Here is a 21,492-nt window from a genome sequence, read left to right as displayed (position 1 = left end):
GAGGAGTAAAGTAAAATCTGAAGATAGCGTGAATCTTTGAGATACCAACATGAAGGTATTGGAGCGAATGTCAGTCTGCTACTAGCATTCACAGAAGAGAGCAGTGTGGCAGGTTTTTTTCAACTTTCAGGGACTGGATAGAAAACATTATTTTATCATTTGATTTGAGCAAAAAGCACTAGAAGAAATGTGCATATGCATGATATAGAACAGCCTGTAAGACAGTGCTGGAGTGACCTTCCTGCTGAGATGGGAGGCAAGTAAAACTGCTAAGGTGTAGAGGGGAGAAATCAGTACATGGCAGCTCCCCCTATTCAACAGTCTGTGTTTAGCCAAAACCGTACAGAATTTTTGTATGAACATGCCAGGGTGTACTTCGCTGTGCTGTGATCAGAGAGTGCCTAGATGTGTGAGCCCAGCTAGAAACTCTAAAAACCCCTCAAATCTAGAAACCAACTAGAAACAGTCCATGCATCACTACCTGCCTGTGGGCAGAAAAGCCCAAGTTGGGAGTATTTTCTGGAGATGTCATGGTGATCATTACCTCTTTTTCAGCCCTACTGACACCAAAAAGAAGAGCTTATATTCAGCATTAATGAGGATTTGGACTTTCAATGGGACAAACAATGGGATTTATACCCAGAGAGCATTAGAGTATGAGGGAGAACACGTACCGTCCCAGTGTTTCGTAGTAATGCGTCCTAATTCAAGGAAGATACCCAAGGAAGCAAGAAGAGAAAAGAACACCATGTTAGCAGTGTCACATCAGCACAAGTCAGCATGGGGGAGGGCAGATGGTAACACATGTTGTGCAACTCCTGTGGCCTCCCTCAAGAAGGCACGAAATAGAAAAACCACTGGACTCTTTTACTTGGGCAATTCTGCACCCACTGAATTTCCTCCGTCTTATTGTCCTATTCTGTCCTTTGCTGGGGCAGCATTTCTCCACCTTCTCACATTGCCCACCCTCTGCACTGAAAAAAATTTCCAGCTCCTTCCTGCTGTTACTGAAATGGTTAAAGAAATCCCCCACTGATAAAAATTGTACTCCTTTCGTATTAGTCATCTGTCTATAGACAGCCTGAAAGCTGTCCAGAGAAGGGGATTTTCTTTGCTTGGTACAGTATTGCATTTCTGAAAACCTTGCCCCCCTCCTCCCAGAATGCCTTTGGTGACCTCTGTAGGGATGTGACCCACTGAATGAAAAACCACTGACTTCCACAAAGCTCCCTATTGGGTGCTTAAAAGATGAATTGCAGTCCCTTTGTCTTTCAGTTAGCAGTTGATAAAACACCTCCCTGTGGTGAAAGAGGGATAAATAAAGCTCCTTTTGGTTTTTACAAAGGTTTCTTCATGATAAAGCCCAAAGAAATCAAGTGTGTTGGTCAGTGAGAGTGCTGCTTCTTTGCAGTGGTCAACTGATGCATATCTGTTTCACTGTGGGCTTTGGCACAAGTGGAGAACCAGGAGGCTCAATCCAGGCTGCAGGCTGGGCGGTGTCTGGTGGGTGACTTCAGCTAGGCAGCAGTGCTCTTGTGTTTGCATGCATGTTCCTCTCCCTGGTCCCTTGACCCACACTCTGCTCTGTGAAGCTTACCTTTTGGAAGGTAGTTTCCAAGGAGCCTCCTGCACACGTATGGTGGGTGACAAGGGGGTCCCGTGGCCTTCCACTGTGCTGACGGTGCTGGGGTAGCTGGGTGGGCTGGGGAAGCGGCACAGGGCAGTGTTGTTGGCATTGTTGATGTTGGCATTGGAGCCTGAAGATGAGTAGCTGCTGGGAGTGAAGGTGGAGTCCACTAACTTCTCATGAGATGGAGACTCGGTATCTCCCTGGTTGTTGCCAGACTTATTGATGTGCAAAGGTCGCTGGGTGGTGAATGTCTGGGGGAACGCACTCCTGCCATCACTTTGGTAATAGCTGACATGGTTTCCAAACAAGCCTCCGGCTCTCTGTCAGAGAAACAGAAATTATTTTCCCTTTGTGAGTGAGAAGATGTGCAAGGGCCCTGGTGTTTCCTGCGTAGCCTGTTGTTGAGGAAAAAAAATGTGACGACCATGATGGCACTAGTGCTCTCTCTGCCAGAGGACAGTGCATGGACTTCTCTGTCAGAGAGACTAGGTACAGCCAGGCTGTGAAAGCTTTAGCTTTCTAAGATATTTCAGAGGACTGGCCAGGTGCATAGGTGAGGCAAAGGTGTCTCTACACCTCCCACCAGTCCTGGGAGTGCAAGACTGGGTAGGGATGCAAGAATCAGATAACTGCTCTCCAGTTTTCACAGTGCAGTTACAAAGCAACATTTAGACATGAGAGGGAATTTGAGAAGGGCACCAGAAACTATTAATCACCTGGAGGAACAAATGAAGAAAGATTTAATGAGCCAGTTACGTAGTGTTTAGATGATGAGTAGTGAAAGGGACTGACAGCACCTTTCTGTAAGGAAAGGAGGAAAATGCCAAAGGAGAGGAAATATTACCGGAGGAGACAATTACAAGAAATAGGAATGAAATAAGAAAGAGAAGATTTAGGTAACTTGCTCAGAAAATTTCCTCCTTCCATAGGAGCTCTGTTGGGTTCTGGTGTACTTTTTGGAAGGACAGTACTAGTGCCGGTGAAAGGAGGAGTGAACAAAATACCAAAGTGTGCCTGGCTGCTGCTCTACAGATGGTAGGATGGCTGAACTTATCTGTTCTTCAGACTCTTTGGCCATTCTCATTCTGATTTTATTTAGGATTTATGAGGGAAACTTCCATTGAGAAGAAAATGGGATAAAAACTGTGCAAAGATGTCAGGACCTGGCACCCTGAGTCCACCACTCTAGGGTCTAGAAAACAAGAAGGAGGGCCCAGCTGCAATACAGAGTGCATAAAAGAGAATGTAGCACTCTTTGAGCTTGGCTGCTGGTCTAGCCTCAGCTTGTAAACTTGTTCAGCACCTACCCGGAAGATATCATCTTCAGAGGCAGCAGAAACAGCTTCTTTCATGGCCTTATCTAGCTCTTCTTCAGCTGTCAGGTCTCCAGAAATTGCTCGTCGGATCTCTGGCCCAATGTCGTGAAGTGTGCGCAGACCAGCCTGCAAAACAGCAAACTATAGAGCTTCATATCTCCGAGTGGGTATATGAGAAATAAAAGCAGTGCTATTTCTTCCTAAGCACTGTGAAGGCCCCAGCTCCTAGAAAAACACCAACAAATTCTATTCTTTCATCTCCAGCTTAGAGAGGGAAAAACTCTTAGCAATTCAACACAGGAATGTTTGTTGCTAGTCCCCTGGCTTCATCACAGCAGGACATAGACATAAATCCACAGGCTTGACTAAGCAAGTCTGCATACTTTCAACTTTGGGTTCTCAGATCCACAACCAGAAGCCCTAGAGCAGCCACAGTTCCAGCCGAACCATGTACTTGGCGCCTCTGAAAATCTCTTCTTTTTAATCAACAGCTTAAATATGGATTTAATAGTGAAACTTCTGGCATCTGGACCTGGACAGTCCTCAACCCCTCACTGACTGGAATCCATTCCAGGGAGTCCATCCAGGGAGGTAAGCTGTGGGTATGCCGAGACCTCAGTCTGTATCTGTGCCTGTGTCAGAGCACTTTTTAGCTTGCTGGAACTCCAGTGGCCCTTCTTCCTTACTGTACACTCAAGGGACATAAATGGTGCTGCTTGTACAGTCAATGGGGCTTTCTCATTCTTTCACACAGTCTGGTGGTCCACCCAGTGAATATGTAAGCACAGTGGTGAACAGATCCCAGATCTTAGAGCTTGGTGCCCTGTCCATTGGATGGCCTTGGCATTTAGCCATGCTTTTTGCTTTTTAACTGATTTTGCCTCCTGGCAACATGTTCTCCCTGACCCTGTTACAGTGTTCCCCTCAGAAAGGGTAGAATGAATGTGGTAATAAGCAAATGTCTGCGGGACACTTCATACCAGTTCTCTAAAAGGAACCCAAATTTCAATTACCAGCAGATTGATAAACTGGATATACCTCACTTGTGCCTTCCACCTCCAGAGCTAAGGGATGTGGCCCATGGTACATACACATTTATCCAAAAGGATTGATGTGGTAATTTGAGGGGTTTACAAGCTCCTTTCCAGCGGGGATAGACCATTACAGCCCCCAGAATGGTTGCGAGGGAAGTGGGGTCAAATGCCTCTACTGTACCACCCCTGTCCATCCTGTGCCCGCTTGTCACCTGCAAGGAGAGTGCATTGCGCTGGGAGGGCTTGCCCACCAGTCCCTGTTCTTTACGTTTCTTGAACTTCCGGAAATACTCCTGAATCAGGAAAGTGGCGTAGAACTTCCCGACAGTCACCTCGTCATCTGTAAAGGGGTATTAAAAAAAAAAAATTAAATAAACAACTGATTTTAAACAGTGTATTTGCTAATGTGAGCCTTGCAATTCACAGCAGAAACACTAGGCACCACAGTACATCTCTGCTTTTTATGGCGTCAGGATGCAGGGCTGAAGGAAGGGATTGCTCCACAGCCAGAGCTTGCTGTAAGTAGTTACGAGGAGAGGTGTACATGGCATTTGGATAGACTGGCTCTGCTGGCAGAGAACCCCTGTAGCTATTCACCTCTGGATGTACATTGTTTATGGTGAAGTGCCTCTAACCTTTGCAGTCTCTGGTATTGGTTTACCACATAGGATCTTGCTATATCAGCAGCCTCCCAGTCTGGGTCAACACATGCTGCTCTGTCTTGTGATACCCTGGGGTAATATATACTCAGAGTCTGGGCTCACCAACAGCATCTGACTGACCATCCATCCCAGATCTGATCTGGCCCTTCTCTGCATTGAAATTCTGTCTGGTTGTGCCTAGCATGGGTGTGAGCGAACCAAAATGATCACCTCTCCCCAGAAATGCAGTCATTGCTGTATTCTCACTCAATATAAACTGTCAATGAGCCAAAATGTGCAATAAGTTTTTATCCAGGTAACTCTCCTCCCTTCTCTAAACCCACTGGAAATTTTATAAGACAAGGTCCATTGACTTCAGAGCAGGCTGAGCAAAGTTCAGGATCTGGCTGCAACTGTTAACTAACTGCTAAGTGCTGTTTTGTGGTATAACCCCTGGAGCCACCTGGAAGGTCAGTGAAGGCCATGCTGGATGCCCATGCACCTGGGGTCCCAAGAAGCCTAGCAAAGGAGTTTTCCAGAAGCCTGGTAATTACAGCCTACCAGGGATGCTGCACAGAAACCCACAGCAATCTGTTACACCAGTTCAGACTGGCTGAGGAATGTCCCCGGGTACATGAGTCTTTGACAGGTATCATAACAGAAAGCAGTTATGTGAGTAAAAAAAGAATTATATGCGGTAGTGAAGGTAGTTTTGCTAAATATGAAGGGGTTATGAGATGGGGCTGCACCCTTAACTTATTCAATCAGATAAAGTTCACATCATCCTCCCTGGAGCTACTTAGCTCTGCCTGCTTCCTTTGCCCCCAGCAGGCACGAGGTAATGTCCAGGGGAGCAAATGCCTATCATCAAACTGGGGCAAGATCTAGGAATAAAGGTTTTCTAACTCCTGTTTATACACCTTTTCTTCCTTCACTGATTTCTCAGCAGTAAGAACATGTTATTCATGTTAGTACAGGCATCAGCCTGATGAAATACAGGTAACAGCTTGTAGGAGAAAGCTTGTCCCCCATATTCCACCTGATGACCACGAGGTGCAGTAGGACATGTCAGGTGGGGAAAAAGACAGAGAGATTCAGAGACAGGGACAAGATCCTGCACTCACCACCTGCGGGAGGCACCACCTGGTCCAGCAGCTTCATACTGGTGCGCTTCCAGATTTTCTTAATTATTGCTCTCAGCTCTTCGTTGGCTTGCTCCAGGTTACCTGCAGGGTGAAAATCATCAGAGACAGGAATTAAGCAGACCCTGCAGAGGAGCATTTTCACGTCTGGCATGGCAATCTTAGGAGGAAAATATCAGAGCTTTTTCAGTAGTGGAAAGTTTTGGGCAAAGAGATGCTCTGACCATTGCTAAGGTCCCCTCACAGCAAGAGGTCTTCTTCCTAACTATGCATAGTCATCTCAGGGTAAGAAGGTGAGTGTGTTACTGATTGATAGTCTCCAACAGCCAGAAACAACAGAACCATGCTGCTACTTCATCCCCAAAAGCAACAATCTCATCTAACACTTCAAATTTTAATTGAGATCCAGTGAAGGTTGAATATGATGAGAATAGAGGTCAGTTAATGGGAAACTACAGCTTGGGGAAGACAAATAATTGGTGGTAAAGATGCATCTAGATATCTGAAGACGTGGGCCTGCTTGCAGCACTTCCCAAGAATTACCTGTTGCAATCGCTGCCTCCCAGCAGATATCAGGTTCTTCACACGGTGCCAAGAGTCTGCCTTGGAGAGTCTGCACAGTGCTCTGACGAGGCACTCTGGGCATGTGCAAGGCTTTCGCTATCCAACTCAGAGGACTGTCCCAGGATATTCGTGTTTGTTTTCCAAAGAACAGCATAGGCTATAACAAGCCTTTTATGTAACTGTCTGAACTTCGACATTACATGTTCCTCCAAGAGGCTCTGAGCTAAATGAGACATTAATCGAGCCACACTACCCCTTGAGAGAGAGTGAAGCAGATTTGGTTTACATCCTTTCCTTCTAGGTACCCATTTCCTCCCAAACGACTCACCTTTGATTCTATTTCTTGATTTATGTACATTCAAACCCCTTATAATTGAAGCTCTCTTCTCTCTCTAGGTGTACAAAACCACTATCTTGTCCTCCTAAAGGTGCTGTTCCTGCAGCTTTTCTTATTGCTCCCCAGCATTAAGGCTCCTCAGCATGCTGCACAGGGCTCTGCCTGGCAGTAGCTCTCTTAATACGATGCAGTGAAGATAGGGACACTAAGTAACTCGCTGAGGATGAAACAGGTGGACAGCATCAAAGGCAGAAATCTGACTCAGGAGGGCCAATTCCAAACTCCTGTCCTAATCACCCACTTATAAGATCCTGCTAAGGCAAGAAAGAAAGCAGTTTGAGGCTTTAGGTGGTTTCCCAGGAGTTCACTGGCAATGACTCTGAGAGTTTGAGGCTAAGATGGGCAAGAAAATTGAGTCCTTTATGGGTCTCTTTTTCATAAGACACAAGATGTCCTACAGGCGTTGTGGTTGGCTTTTTCCTCAGGAGAGCCTCTTTGGCTACAGTCAAATTCTGTTTAGCACAACATTCAAGGCCTTAATATAATTTTTTAATTTTACTACTTTTTTTGGCTCAGCTGTCAGTATAATCCTGGCACAGTAGGCTAGGGTTCTGCTGGTCTGCTTTCCCATCCCTGAAATGTAATGCAGCCACTCCTGAGGCAGAGGTGTTTAGCTGTGAATCGCAGATCTACACGCTCTTTTAGAGCATTTCATTAATACATGAAGTCAGGTTTTGTCTCAGGACCAGTATCTTTCTTTACAGCGGGTGACAGAGTGCAACAAAGGGGACAAGCTGAGCCCAAAATCTTGTCTGCTTTCCCCAACTATAACCCGCTGGTCTATGCAAAGCTATTAACAGTCCCTTTGCTTTTCATCTGTCTTTAGGTCTATGACACCACTGTCACTACAATGTGATGTTAACTCATGCTAATGGAAGCACAGGAGGAGTTTTAGTGAGGTGGGCCCCTCAAGTCCAAGCTCTTTTGCCTCCCTTGGATTGAAGGATTAGTGGCAACAGCAGTCAAAAAGTGGCCCAGCTCTGCAGCCAGTTTGCACAAAGGGAGGCTTCTTTGCCCTTCTTCCTCCCCCTGATTGCTGTTTGAGCAGACACGGATCTAAAACTTTTAACTTTGAGACCATTGCAAAGAACGTGATCAATAATCTGAGATGATACCATGGGAACCATCAGCTTTCTAGGCAGCTGGAAACACTGTTCTCTCCTTAGAAGATACTATTCCTCCAAACATCTTTACATTGCATTTTGTACCATGTGCTGCATACGAGTAACTGGGATCATTTTACACAAGATGTCCTATTGCTGTATTCCGGCTCAGCACACTTTGGTGTGAACACCACTCAGCTACCTTTGTACCCTTGCAGTCAGCAAGCTTCTTACCTTCTGTCTTGATCCTCAGTGCTGTTCTGACCAATGCAAAGAGAGTGGCATTGAACATGACAGTCCCATCACTGTTCAGTGGCATATTCATGGAGACAAGGCGCTGTGGAGTAACGATAAAAGAGAACAATCATACTGCCAACACATGGACTGAAGCGCGCTCTTCCTTATGCCCTCATGATGCCTTCCAGACCTGCCACCCCTCTTATGTGAGCATCCATGGCCTGTGGATTTAGTTACACAATTATAAAGTAATTGTCATATCCACCGATGGTCCCAACCATGGTGTGTTTGCCGTGGGGTCTCTCTCCCATTGCTAGATAATCTGTTTTCTTCAATGTGGCTATCACTTTCTAACCCTTGTTTTCCCCAGTGGCCAGTGGGCATTTGCCCACAGTGTATTACACGGACAGAGATTTGTTCCAGTCCCCAAACCATTTGGCTTTTAAATGACACTTTTTTTTCTTATCAGGAGCAAACTGATTTCTTCATACCTCATGAGGCACTTGCAAACTTGCTTGCACTAAAGCTGTGCCTGGTGCAAATGTATATAAACAGAGAGCCAGAATCTTTCTTTTGGGTGACAGGCTTGAAGAAAGGGGATTAGCCGAACCTGAAAGCTGGTCTGCTTTATCCAACTATTCCCCCTCTCCCTTTTAAAACAAGGCTGTGTCTGCCCTGCAGTAATTCTGTAAAGCCATGTAGGACAGAGAGTGCTGACTACCGTTGCAGCTGCAGGGTGAACTTCAGTGAGACCAATGACATACATCTGAGACAGATGTAGCAGAGTCACCAGATCTTACATCCTTCCTTCTGTCTCAGGAGGTAAGAGACACCAGGGACTTGGTTTGAACTCTTATGCTTTCAGGGGTTGATTTTGTCTGAGCTCTATCTTCTGCCACTTTCATGCAACAGGCCTGGTTCAGTACCAAGTTGGAGGAACGGGTGACATCCCCCATCACTACCACTGCAATCATAGACTGGGGGGTTTGAACCAGATCAGGACAACAAACAATTGCTAGACAGCAGACTGGAAGGGATTGGGAGTAGGCCACAGAAGTAATATATTTCTGTGTACAGGCCCCAAGCTTTGTATTTTGCTCTGAGACTGATATAAAAACAACTACAAGTGTCACATACAAACTCTGGGACTTGCAAGGAGGTGAACAAAGAACCTCAAGTGAAGGAAGCATAAAGGTTATAAACATGTCATTATTCACTAGAGAGAGCCCTTTTTCATAGCTGGAGTCTCACAACCAAAGAAATGAGTGCGACATTTTCACAGAAAATCTGTCCTTGCCCTTCCTGTATTTTAATACCATGCTCACCTTGCTGTTTCATATCTGTCGGTTATTTAAGCAGGGATGAACGATAACGGTAGGTTTTTGGTGCGCTGCTTAGTCCAAAGAAAATCTCAGCGGTGTTTTTACTTGCCTTGTTATTTCTGTCTGTCCTAATCTGTCTTGGGATGTGTGTTTGATCCTGCAAACCTATGCGTGATTGATTCGGTGCTCGATATTTGAGAGCTGTCGTTAGCACGGATGCTCTCTCCTAGCTGGAGAGAGGGCTGGCGGTGCGCTGAGCCCTCTGACTAGCGGCCAGCCCGCCTGCTGGTGACCCTCCAGCCCTCGGCTGGGTTGTTGCCGCCCAGAGGAGCCGGGGAGCGGCGCAGGGTGGCCGGGGGGACGGTTCAAACGCCTGCTGCTGCCGGCTCCGCCGCGGCGGGGCAGCACACGCCGCCGCTCCCGCCCCGCTCCGCCGGGACCAGCGCCGGCCCCCGCCCGGCGGGCCGGGAACCGGCCGGCGCCTCGGCTGTGCGGCAGGCTCAGCTAGAAAACGCGGTCGCGGGGTGCTTAGCTGCGTGTGACTCCCAGCCTTCCCCGAGCCGCAGCGTGCCTTACTTTGCAAGCCACCCGGTGAGGGCAGAGCTTCCCGAAGCCCAGGGGGGGCTGAATCCGCCGGAGCAGTGTCACCACGTCCAAGTGTTTGATGCGTCCCCTAAAGAAGAAGGCACAGTGAGGGTCGCATCCTTACCGCGGGGCGACCTGCTGATCCCCCTGCAGAGTGCGGGTGCAGCTGGAAGTATCGCTGAGGTCTTTCCAGCCCCGCACCACCACTCCCTATAGCCTGGGCATAGCTGACGGTATCATTTCAGGCCTCTTGCATTCAGTGCTTTCCTCAGGATTTGCCCAGCACTCATATAACTTCTACTAGTACAGAAAACCCAGGTGTCAGTCACACACGAGTCAATACTTGCATGAATTGACTTCAGTGTTTTGAATGCCGCAGTTCTTCAGTGCATGAGTGGACAATTTGGGGTTTCCCCCCTGCCACTGACCTGCTCAACATCTACGGCTGTTTACCTGCCGGTCTTAGGTCTATAGCAGGCACAGAGGTGCAAAGGCTCTCTTTTTTCCTGGCGCTTTACCTCCCATATAAATAGCCCCAAGCCACTGTCTTTTGATACTTGTTTATGCTTTGGGCTGTCACTAGAGCCAGTGCAAACTGCTGCCTCCACAGCAGCAGTTGGGTTTCTTTTAAGGTCTGTAAATGGCATCTCAAAAGAATAATTCTCTCATGGAGGGGGGAGAGCTACCAGAGCCAGAGGTAGGGCTTCAAGCATGGGACATGGATGGGAAAAAGGAAAAAAAGAGCTTCCCATTTATAGATGGGAAGGAACAGGATGTCATCTGGACTCAGCGGCTATCTATTATATAGCTTCAGCCACTGCAGTCTTGCCTTCAAACAAGCACAAATAGTAGCATCTGTTTTGTTAACAAACAGAATATTTAATAGAATTCTCTGCTTATCCCCCATCCATATTAAGAGTCTCTCTGGGCAGTCACCATAGATGGGAAGAAGGGTTTCAATTTATGTATCCCTGATAACGTGACACGGCCTCACATATTGCAGAACCTGAGCCCAAATTAATCTTGACACTATGTCTCCTAAAGAGATCTGCTTTTAGTTTACGCCAAGATCTCTTTCCACAGTTTTTGCATTATGAAGGGGGCTTTGCAATTACAATTGTCAACTGTACTGTAATGCCACAGGGATCTAAATGCACTTTAAGCCTAAGCATGTGTCAAACAGAGCATATAATAATGAATGTCAGTTAAGCCCTTGTGTGAGTTGTTCTTGTGTAACTTTAAATCCCTGCAAGTCTGCTGATGTGAATAACCCTGCAGACAACGTAATGCAGCCATGTGAAGGTACAGGTTGTGATGGGCCTATATGACATACGACAAAACAGAGATTTGAGCACAGCAGTTCTACTGTGAGTAGAAAGTTAAATAGGAGAGTCATAGCTCAATATCCCAAACACAGGCAACAATAAACCAACCCTCCAACCTCCTTTGCTCAATCTCCTGCTGCCCTTCCCTAAACAGTCTATATCTCCCCCTGACTGAAAGTGAAGCAATGTCCTGCCAGGCAACAGTGCAGCCTAAATGCTGAGATTTTTGTGCGTATCCTTGCACTGCTGGCTTATGGATTCACCAGCAATACCTTGTGGAGGTATCTCTTTTGGGATTTTTGCAGAAAAAAAGTGTTCCTACAGGAGGAACATGGCACTTACAGCACTGGGTCTAGAGAACAGAAAATAACGGGCCTGTTCTGCCGAAGAGCTCTGATATCCGGGCTGGGTTACTTACTTGGCTTCAGGGTCATACTCTGCCCAGATCCTTTTAAACTCATCCAGGTGGTGTGGTCCTAAAATGGACCAGTCCCTCGTCAGGTAATCAAAGTTATCCATTATAACAGCTACAAAAAGATTGATGATCTGCAAACAAGGACAGAGATGACTTGATGGATGAGGCAGGTAACAGTAGACTTTAGCAGGTTCTCCATTTAAGGTCTGGATTTGGACTCACAAAAGTAGGAAGCTGTTGGGGGTGGGTTCTCTGTTCCTCCATGCCAGCCCCCCAGTTTAAATGGGAAGATCCCAGAGGTGGGATATTCTCCGCTGGCCACATTTTTCTCTTCCCTACTGAATGGATGAGGCCCAAGTTTGCTGATTGCTTAGACATGCTGTGATGGCTTTTTATTTACCTGTGTCTTTTTATTTACCTGTGTCTTTGCCCAGCAGAACGGGGTAGTGGTGGGAGAACCTGGGATTTATCCTCTACAGGCAGTGGGGCTGAGATAAAAGCCCTTTCTTCTGGCCAAAGACCAAAACTTTTAAAATGTTGCTGCTGTTCACTGGGAGAGTTTTGCGCACTGATGCCAGCTGCAGAGCATGTGCTGTCGCTCTGAGCAATGCCGCATTGCCAACATGGAACAGATGCAAGTGGGATATGTGTATTCTCACAGTCACTGCTGCTGGCAGGGGAGGAAAAACCTGCTCAGCAGCCAGAAGGAAGGTAGGAGGGAAGGTGGGAAGTGTGGCTGAGGCGTTGCTAGCCTCAGCACAGCCCACAACACGCTAATTTGGTTTTCTCATTGGGGGGGGGGCAGAGACCACTCCTTTGCTGTTCACAAAGGATTGGAATTGGAAGGAGAGCATCCCCCAGAGCTGGAGGGAGGCAGGAATGGCAGTGACCAAGGGAGTGTTGTCACTGAAAGGGTGCTGCTGGGAAAGACCCCATGGGGAGATTTCCCCTCTCTGAGATCATTCTTCTGCTGTGCAGGGCTGATATATGGGGAGGCAGCGGCTCAGTCTGACAGAGGGCAGGTTTTGGTGCTGGGGCAGACTCACCAGGAAGGCACAGAGCATGTAGAAGCTGATAAAATAGAAGACGGCGAAGCTGCTGCCACAGGAGTGATCGGCTTCGGTGGAGTTGGCTGGCTCCGACTCTGGGTCGCACTTCTTGTCTGGGAGACATGCCAGCATGATTTCCTGCCATGCCTCACCAGTGGCACACCTGGGCATGGCAAAGGGCAAGGGAAGACAGCAGTGACTTTTGATGTGAGAGAGACTGGCACATTAGCAACCTGGTCCTGATCCCATGAACATTAATGGGAATTTTGCCACTGAGGTCAATTAAGAGCAAGTTAGGCTGATGGCCAGGCTTTGACATACACTGGCATAGCCTGCTCCTCTTTTTGGCTTTGTTGCCATCATCAACGTGTTATTCCTTACTAGCTTTCCCTAGTCTGGGTATGGGGCTGTCATGTTCCAACCAGCCAGAGTCATCGAGATGTGTGTGACATGGCTATGGATTGCATGAAAAAACTCCTTGAAAACAAGGAGAGAGTGTTGAATTTGTGCCAACTCCCCACCCCTTCAGCACCCCTCCCTGGCCCCGGCATACCTGGCCACAGCTGGAGCAGGATGATATGCTAAGTTGAGCTGGGCATGGCCATCACAAAGCATGAGTAGGAGTTCATGTCCCTTTCTCTGATAAAATAAGCTGGAAGTCATACTGGCTTGATTTGAAAGAAAGGAGTTTGTGGTGCATATCAACATTTGAGAGCACTGAAAACTGGCTACCTTCCTTCTGAGTAGGAGGACTTGCCTCCCTCCCCAGCACTGAGTGTTGGCCAGTGTCAGCTGGCAGGGTACAAAGCTTAATGGACTGGTCATTTCATCTGACACAACTTCTAGGCTCCCCCGCTAAGGGACAACATGTTTCTACTCACCTCGTGAGCATGACACAGTAGAAGGAGATAAGCTGAGCCCAAGAGCAGAGGAATCGTGCTCCCAGACTGACACAATCCAGAGCTGTCAGACACCCACCTGAAAAGCAGCAGCACTGCCTGGGGGAAGGTCTGGAAGTTGTTGTTGCGGTTGATTTCTGTGGTATCGTTCAGCGCAATTTTACCAAACACCTGGCAGAGAGCAGAGGTCTTTTCAGGTTAGCCCTGCAAAATCCCCAAACCTCTTGTCACCTGTAGCTCTTGGCCTTACCCTGACACTGATACTTAACAGAATCTGCTCTTCTCTTAAAAAATCGTTTCCACAGGTCTTTCATATTTGCTGTTGCTTCCCTTGCTTGTGCTTTATCACCAGAAAAGCACTTATTTTGTAACAAGAGGCATCTTTTGTTAAAAAAGACATCCTTCCTTATTTCATACACTGTGAATACGTGATATGGGGCCTTATTTTAACAGGCACTCATATGGGGAGGGGGTCCAGCTGAAAGAAATCAATAACACAGAAGAAAAGGCTCCTTCCTTCATTGCTTATCTGTCTTCACCAGGAGGAAATGATAGCAAAAGACCAGCAGCTGCAAAGCCTTGAGCTTCCAGCTCTGTGGGATGCCTTGGATCTTCCCAAAACAATGTAAAGTACGTTGCCTTGGATCTGGAGATTGTCCAAATGCTTGCCCTTCTAGTAGCCACGCTTGTCACCAGCAGGTGTTTCAGTGCCCCCCCGAAATGCAGCAGTGTGAAGATGATGACTAGATTTGCCCAGACAAGGACGGCTTCCAGCTTTCTTCTATGCCCAACCAACCGTTGCTGCACCAACTAGTTCATCCAGCCACAGCACGAAGCCTGCAACCATCAGCAAACCTTTTTAGGGGCCTGCCCTCGCATGTGAAGTCCCCAGTGCAGGAGAGTTTCAGGCTTTTTTGAAAAAGTCTTATATAGCTTTGGTACTTTTGGGCACCGGGACTGAGAGCTTAACAAACCTTGCCTGGCAGAAAGGTCTCTGCACAGCATAGTCAGTCAGGACTATTTATTCCCCATCGATAGCAACATGACAGGGATCTCAAGGACTGAGAGCTGTAATCTCGTAGCCAAAATGAGCAGCAGGAACAGAGCAGCTCTGAGAGAACATGGAGCTTCTTTTCAAGCAAATGTCACTGATAATTAACACCCCAAAAGAAACAACGACGTGGAGAGAAGCTCAGGGACAATGGCGGGGAGGCCATGCCAGATGAGGGAGGGTCTGTACATGGCAGGCTTTCTGCAGGGGTTCCTCATGGACGTGTGGGCCTTTCCCAGTCCCGACCGCCCCCACACTGCAGGTAGCAGTGACAGCCCCAGCTGCACTGAGGAGGAGCAGGAGGACAGATTAAATGCTCAGAGGCAGTTTGTGCTGAGGCAGCCCATATTTTTCATTTCAGGCAAGCATAGGGAAGGGAACTTCCCAGGCTGGAAGTCTGAGTTTCCTTTCAACCCTGCGACTTCCCTCACACACGATGCACCAGCAGCAGCTACTGCGGGTGCTTTGCACTAGGCACCTATGAGGAGCTGCAGGCAGAGGTTCCTCTCTCATGGCGTCTCCAGTCTGTGCCTCCTGAGCCGTGATACAAGCGGCTTCATCCATCAGCATCAATTTGGGTTTTTCCACTTCGGCACATTAGGTAGCGAGGCTTGAATGTTGTTACGCTCCAAGTCAGGGCAGTAGCTGAGATAAAGTGGTAGGTCTCCTTTATGTGGGAAATTCTTATATTTTTATCAGCTCTGGTACATCTAGTCTGTCAAGGTAGCGGCTTAATAAAGTGAGGAAGGATTTTCCATCCTATGTGTCCCTATGTGTAAGGGAACTCTATGTGTCAGCAGGTTCATGAGAGCAGCACACAAAATCTCTGAGATGCCATTTGGACAAAAAGGGATGATAATAGGTCTGTGGCCTCTAAGCAAAGAGGGAAGATGAGAAAAGTTGGTTTTCTCATTGGAAGACAGGAGGGCAGGAAGCAATCTAGTAATCTAGATCAATGTGAAAGACAGATGTATGATCTTCAGGCTGCTGAGATGATTAAAACAGAGGCTTGAACGTAAGCCAAGGATTAAATAGCCAACTTAGAACTAGCTGACAGAAAATGGAATAGAATTATGGAATAAAATATCTAGACCTGGCAGTGCCCCAGTCATTGTAGGCCCCATCTGCATGGGTGTTTGGAAGCCATTTTTAATACTTTGTGTAGCTACATAACACTAGTGTAATACTCTCAAGTGATTTTTCTATATAGCACAGGTAATCCTGTAAGATCTTGGCCATTTGAACTAGTTAGGTATTAAAGGCAAAACAAGTTTACAGTATGAGCCTAGTAGACTAAATGACAGCTGTAATTACTGGGGGCAACTGAGATAACCTATGATAATTCAAGAAAAGATTAGTTTTATTTTTCAAACTGGGGAGGGTAGATGGAGTCTGTCAAAAGATGTGATTATAATAACAGGAAACAAATGAAAACAAGGTCACAGAGGTCAGATGAATTTTGTTACAGATTCTGTCGGCATTGTGAAACCAAGAAGCCTGTCATGTTTGAAAACCTCTGGATGCAATTATGCCATGCCTTTCCATACTTGAGTCTCTGGTCTCAGATGGCTGACTTGTCTGAAATCTTTGATTAACACCAAAGTGGAAAGTGAAGCCTAGTTCGAAAAGCAGCATAGCAAATGAGGCTGGGACTGTCACAGACTATGCCTATATCACATGCTTTCTTCAGTGGTCTGTATGCAACATCAGTTCCTTGCACAGATGAATGCACAGATGAAGGCTGGTTCCAAGTTCGTTTTGCAAACTGAATAGGATATTGTATTGATGCAGCTTCCTGAAGAACTGGCACAAACACAGAGTGTTGGTACGTTGGGTCTGATCCCATATTTACCTTCACGGGTGTAAACCAAAAGCTGCTCTTTACAAGTCAGTGGAAGTTATGCCAGTGTGAAAGCGATGCGAGAGAAAAATTGGGTTTGTTCAGTGCAGTACGGCCATAAGCCCACCGAAACAACTATTTTGAACCAATGAGCGAGGCAGTAAATCTCCTTTGCTACCACTGCTGGGTATTCCTTTAAGAGTGTGGAGGGCAGGTCCTTTTACTGTTTGCTTATTGCATTCTGCCATTAAATGGATCGGGTTGTTTTGTTTTGTTTTGTTTTGTTTTCTGGAGTGTGTTGTGCTCCTGTTGGAAATGCATAGGTAGACAATGTTTTCCAACCAAAGTTAGCTGCTGTCTTACCTTACTGGGCAAAAACATTCTTGTAAGCCCCTACAACCACACATTGATCTAGTTGCTTTATAAGTCAGTTCTCAAAACTCTAACAGGAGAAGACAGACACAGTTGAGCTCTTTAGCATCACTTACCTGCATCCCGATCACGGCGTAGATGAAGAACAACATCACTATTAAAAGAGCCACATAGGGGAGAGCCTAGAAATGAAGGAAAAAAAAGAGAGCACTGTGTCTGTACCGAGCCCGGCACACTGGAGCCTGCTTCATGCTCCTGGCTTTGGGAAACTGGGCAGAGGCTGGCCCCAAACGTGGAGTCTGTAATTTGGCCAGGTGGCCACTAGATGCCTCTACAGGCCCACATTTGCTTGCCCTCCCCGCCACCACCCTGCTGCCACCCAGCTCAGGCAGGCTCTGACTCTGCTCCCACTCCTGATGGTGTAGCTCTGCTGCCTTCAAGTCAGTCCTGCCCTTGACAGAGTGAGGAAAGTGAGGGCAAAAACAGTGTCTACAGCTGCTTACCAAGAGAAGAAAACTCTCATAACCAGTGTTATTCTGGCACTAATGGCAATGTGATTTTTTTCTGGATCCAATCTGGTGAAATCAAAGCCGCAACAGCTGCCGAGATCCAAATTCAAGGCTTCTACTACAATGGCTGGTACCATCCTAAGTACCTAAAGCAGCATCAGCTTTGTTCCCTGTTCCGTGTTAGGTGTCTATGATGATGGTGTCTGCAATGCACTAAGTGTCTGTGATCAGCTGCTGAAGAGGAAATGCAGAGCCCTGATATGCAGAGCTGCCTCGTAAGGAAGAGGCCAGTGCAATCAGCAGTGTTGAGTGCTATCGGTTTCCTCCGCCACTAGCAGGAATCAAGGGCACAGCTCTGGACCTCACAGGCTCAGGCTTTTGAGGAGGAATTTTCTACTCTGTTGCTTTCGAAATATATAGAGCTTAGACCAGAGATTTCCAGACGTTACTTCAGGGGCAATGGGCCGACACATTCATCCTGAAAATGTGAGTACAGTCCCTGATCTGGATTTTGAACACCCCATTTCACAGACTATAAAAAGCCTACAACATTGTTATTTTTTAAATATAAGATTAATTACACATTTTAAGTTTATCCCTAAATTCAACAGGGATAAATACTACACGAAGAATCTAGGAAAAATTTTCACTGACCACTATGGAGATTTGACTAAGATCTGCAGAAATCATCTCAAAGAGATCTGAATATTAAAATGGCAAAAATTCAAACCTTTAAACAGTGTCTGTAATCATCATCTTGAGGCTCAGGGGCAGATTCCTCTGTGTTTTATGGGGTCAGACAAATCTGTATGGTTACCCCACAATGTCAGTGGAGATACATCAGCTCAGAATTGGGCTCCAAACATTTTGTGATGATCTAGTTGGGACTTGATAGACACAAGACCTAAGAAGAGCTCCTGGGATAGTGTCCAGACAGGACTGGAGGTGCATAACCTTACCAGTTCTTCTATCTTTCAAATGGAGATGGGAAAAGTGTCTTCTCTCCTGGCCATCTGGCCCTCCACTTTTCTTTTCATGTTCTGCTGCTTAGTCCACTCCTCTCCCCTGATGCGCCTTCCTACTCATCTCTGCCCCTTATTCCCCACAGCTCCTTCAGCTCCCCACCTCCCATATTCCAATCTCTGGCTCTGTCCTCCTCCGTCTCCGTCCTTCCCTGGCTTTACCACTTTGTCCTTGTGATTCCCACGGCCTTGCCTTGCCCTCAGCACCCCTCTCACTTCCTACTCCTCCCACTCTCCAGCCTGGGCTCTGTTGCTATCTCTGCAGGCGGAAACCTCGCTGAGCATTTTCCCACCACGCACTCCTGTGACCGGTGCCCCAACTTGTATGTAAGCACTGTGTGCCATGCGCAGGGCACATGGTAGTTACGATGGGCTCTGAACTCCAGCACAAGTTCATTGCTTATTAGGCTGCTCTGTGTGAGCAGAGACACTTCCTGGAAGCATGTGGGGACACGAAGAAGAGCCTGTGCCAGACAAAGTCTGCAGGGATCCCAGGTTTTGACAGTGGGAGTGGCTGAGTTAAGAGCTCTGCACAGAGGCTATTCTTAGCTACCAAAGGAGCCTCCCAGTAGCTGCAAGAGGAGGAGCTCCGAGCAGAGAATACCATGTTATAAATGGCTAAAGGCTTTCAAGGGAAAAGGCGCTTGCTTGCAGTACTTTTTTTTTTTTCTTCCATCTGCTGTGGAAGATACCTCCCTTGATACTTCCTCCCATCACCCTACAACCTTGCCTAAAAGTGATGCTCCAATCAAAGAGGTCTGAAGGTCACTGGAGGGAAGTACCAGGCACTCCCTTTCCCATCCATCTCATCCTCTCCAGCCAAGAGCCGTGGCAAGCTCAGCTCAGGATAAGAGTGAGCTATTGCTAAAGAGGCTGGAGGGGCACAGGGGCAAGGGGAGGAGAAGCACGAACTGGAAAGTGTGACTCTGTCCCCTGCATCAGGGATGGCTGAGCTGTGCCAAGGGAATCTCATTCCTATGCACGCAGACAAAATGGTTCCCACTGGGGACGCTCAAATAACAACCTGGAATTTAGCAACCGTGTAAGCAATGGAAAATGTTGCTTGTGGTATGGATGTGTCAGAAAACTGCTGTGCCATATTAGATCCTCTGGCAGTCAAGGAGTGGGCAAAATGAGAGCCCTTTGCATGAACCTGGTGGTCTGGCTACCGAGACCATCTGAGAGCTGCACTGGAAAAGGTCCAGACTGATCCCTGGTGTACACATGTGCTACTTCTGCTGACGGAGACAGAAGTCGTGGTGATCCACAGCACTGCAGGCTTTGGTCCCAGCTTGTGTTGTAGCTGGTGAGGTTTAAGTTTTAAAGCGTGGATCAGCTTCTTTCCCATTTGAGTCAATACAAATGCTATTGACCATCTAAAGCCTCAGTCTGAGGGATATATGGTTGCTGTTTCAAGACTTGTGTGTTGCACAAGTTACTCTTTCATGCTTTTGACCAGTGGTGTGTCCTGCATCTTTTCTCATGTTTAGACCACCATTTGCGTTCCTGTGCTGTCTTTCCCTGATGCATCCTCTGGACCTACCCCAGCTGACATCCAGGTTGTGCTAGCCCAGTAAATCCAGGTCAAGTACTTGTAAAATGCAGGAATATGCCATGCTTCATCTCTAACTACCATTTCTCTATACATGATTAGGTTAAGGGCTAGTTTGGAAGCAGTTTTTCTAGCAAATAGCTACCTCTTGGTGTTTGTTTTCCCCCAGAGATGATGATTCTTATCCAGTCTGTTCTCCTTCGCTTTCCTCTGTCTACTCTCGTACTTTACCTGCCACTGAAATGCAACCTGCCTCCAGGGCAAAAGCAGCAGCAATTTAACTTGGCATCATTACCAAGGCCAAAGGTGTGGGGCCAAAAAGGTGAAATTCTTCCTGGATGAAAGCATGGGGGCCACACACCTCTAATACTCACTGGAAATCCTCAAAACAAGGCTTAAGGCAAACTTAATTGAGACCCTGGCCTTCCCCATAGCTGTGTATTTCGCTTAAAGCAACAGATATAAAATACAGCTAACATAGAAAAAAAAAACAAAAAAGACGAGATTGAACGGTTACAGACAGGCGGTAATTGAGTTGAACTGAACTATCAAGGCTGTTCAGGAAGGTCTCAAGCAATTACTCATGCTTTAACGATGAAACTCATAGCCAGGCAGTCATCCCCTGCAATCCCCATTTACTTGAGTCTCATTCGTGCCACTTGTCACTGGTGCGCACAGCTCTGACTAGCTGCCTTTGAGCTCAGGCCCTTGGGTGAAACCCCTCCCTGAGGGGCCACCAAGGGAAAAAAAAAAAGTGTTAGGTCTTACTTAGAGATAAATGAAGGAATACCTGGAAGGACTTGATGAAGGTCCAAAGCAGTGTCCGGATGCCCTCCCCTCGGCTCAGGAGCTTCACGAGACGCATCACGCGGAAGAGTCGGAAGAAGGTGATTGAGATGCGAGAGTTTTCCTCTGCGTTCTGGAAGCCATTGGCACAGAGGCAGGAGTTACAACAGCACGGGAGGAACAGGGGCCCTGGGCCACAGAGGACGCTACGCCGAGAGCTCACTGCACTGTTCCTTGTCCTGGTACTGCTGCCTGGGCTTGCACTGCCCTGGCACCCCAGGGACGGGCCGAGGCCGGTCAAGCCTGCCCTCTCTCCCATAGTGGTGAGGCTACCCTACAGGGGCTCTCAAGGCCATCAGCCTCTCCCTTCAGGTTGCCTGGACTTTTGGGGATTAGGGATATGTTATGCTATAAACCCCTCCGTTACACCTCCTCCTCACATTGGAAAGATGCAATTCTCCTTTGACATTGTACTGGAAGAGAAAGATACTGTCTCTTTTGGTCTGGGATGTTTTACCCCAGCAAGTGCCTCAGCCAGCAGTTCTGGTGAATCTGGCGTCGGGCATCAGCCACGTGCCACTTGCTCTGCTGGGAAACAGTTGCAAGTCCCAGGTCTGCTCTGGGGTGCGAAACCCCGCGGGGCCACGGCGTGCGCTGCCCCGGCCCAGCTGCTGGCGTCACTGGCACCGCTGGCAGCCTCG

The 21,492-nt window shown here is 47.4% G+C and overlaps 1 protein-coding gene across 50 annotated transcripts in view; it reads right to left on the bottom strand.

Moving 5' to 3' along the window:
- Nucleotides 1–21,492, bottom strand: part of CACNA1C (calcium voltage-gated channel subunit alpha1 C) — a 495,328-nt gene that overhangs the window by 14,306 nt on the left and 459,530 nt on the right. For 25 of the 50 annotated variants that reach the window (XM_075504541.1, XM_075504568.1, XM_075504596.1 and 22 more), the window contains 12 exons: nucleotides 20,796–20,924; nucleotides 17,039–17,104; nucleotides 13,739–13,830; nucleotides 12,758–12,923; nucleotides 11,715–11,842; nucleotides 9,963–10,059; nucleotides 8,062–8,164; nucleotides 5,746–5,847; nucleotides 4,193–4,320; nucleotides 2,938–3,087; nucleotides 1,598–1,950; nucleotides 675–701 (listed from right to left, as the gene is read on the bottom strand). In XM_075504541.1, the coding sequence (XP_075360656.1) occupies nucleotides 675–701; nucleotides 1,598–1,950; nucleotides 2,938–3,087; nucleotides 4,193–4,320; nucleotides 5,746–5,847; nucleotides 8,062–8,164; nucleotides 9,963–10,059; nucleotides 11,715–11,842; nucleotides 12,758–12,923; nucleotides 13,739–13,830; nucleotides 17,039–17,104; nucleotides 20,796–20,924 (1,541 nt within the window). The remainder of the gene's footprint in view (nucleotides 1–674; nucleotides 702–1,597; nucleotides 1,951–2,937; nucleotides 3,088–4,192; nucleotides 4,321–5,745; nucleotides 5,848–8,061; nucleotides 8,165–9,962; nucleotides 10,060–11,714; nucleotides 11,843–12,757; nucleotides 12,924–13,738; nucleotides 13,831–17,038; nucleotides 17,105–20,795; nucleotides 20,925–21,492) is intronic. The other 25 variants (XM_075504559.1, XM_075504578.1, XM_075504754.1 and 22 more) reach the window with 1 other exon arrangement.

The sequence above is a fragment of the Mycteria americana genome, chromosome 1 (genome assembly GCF_035582795.1).
Source record: "Mycteria americana isolate JAX WOST 10 ecotype Jacksonville Zoo and Gardens chromosome 1, USCA_MyAme_1.0, whole genome shotgun sequence".
Lineage (NCBI taxonomy): Eukaryota > Metazoa > Chordata > Aves > Ciconiiformes > Ciconiidae > Mycteria > Mycteria americana.
This window is presented reverse-complemented; position numbering and strand designations above follow the sequence as displayed.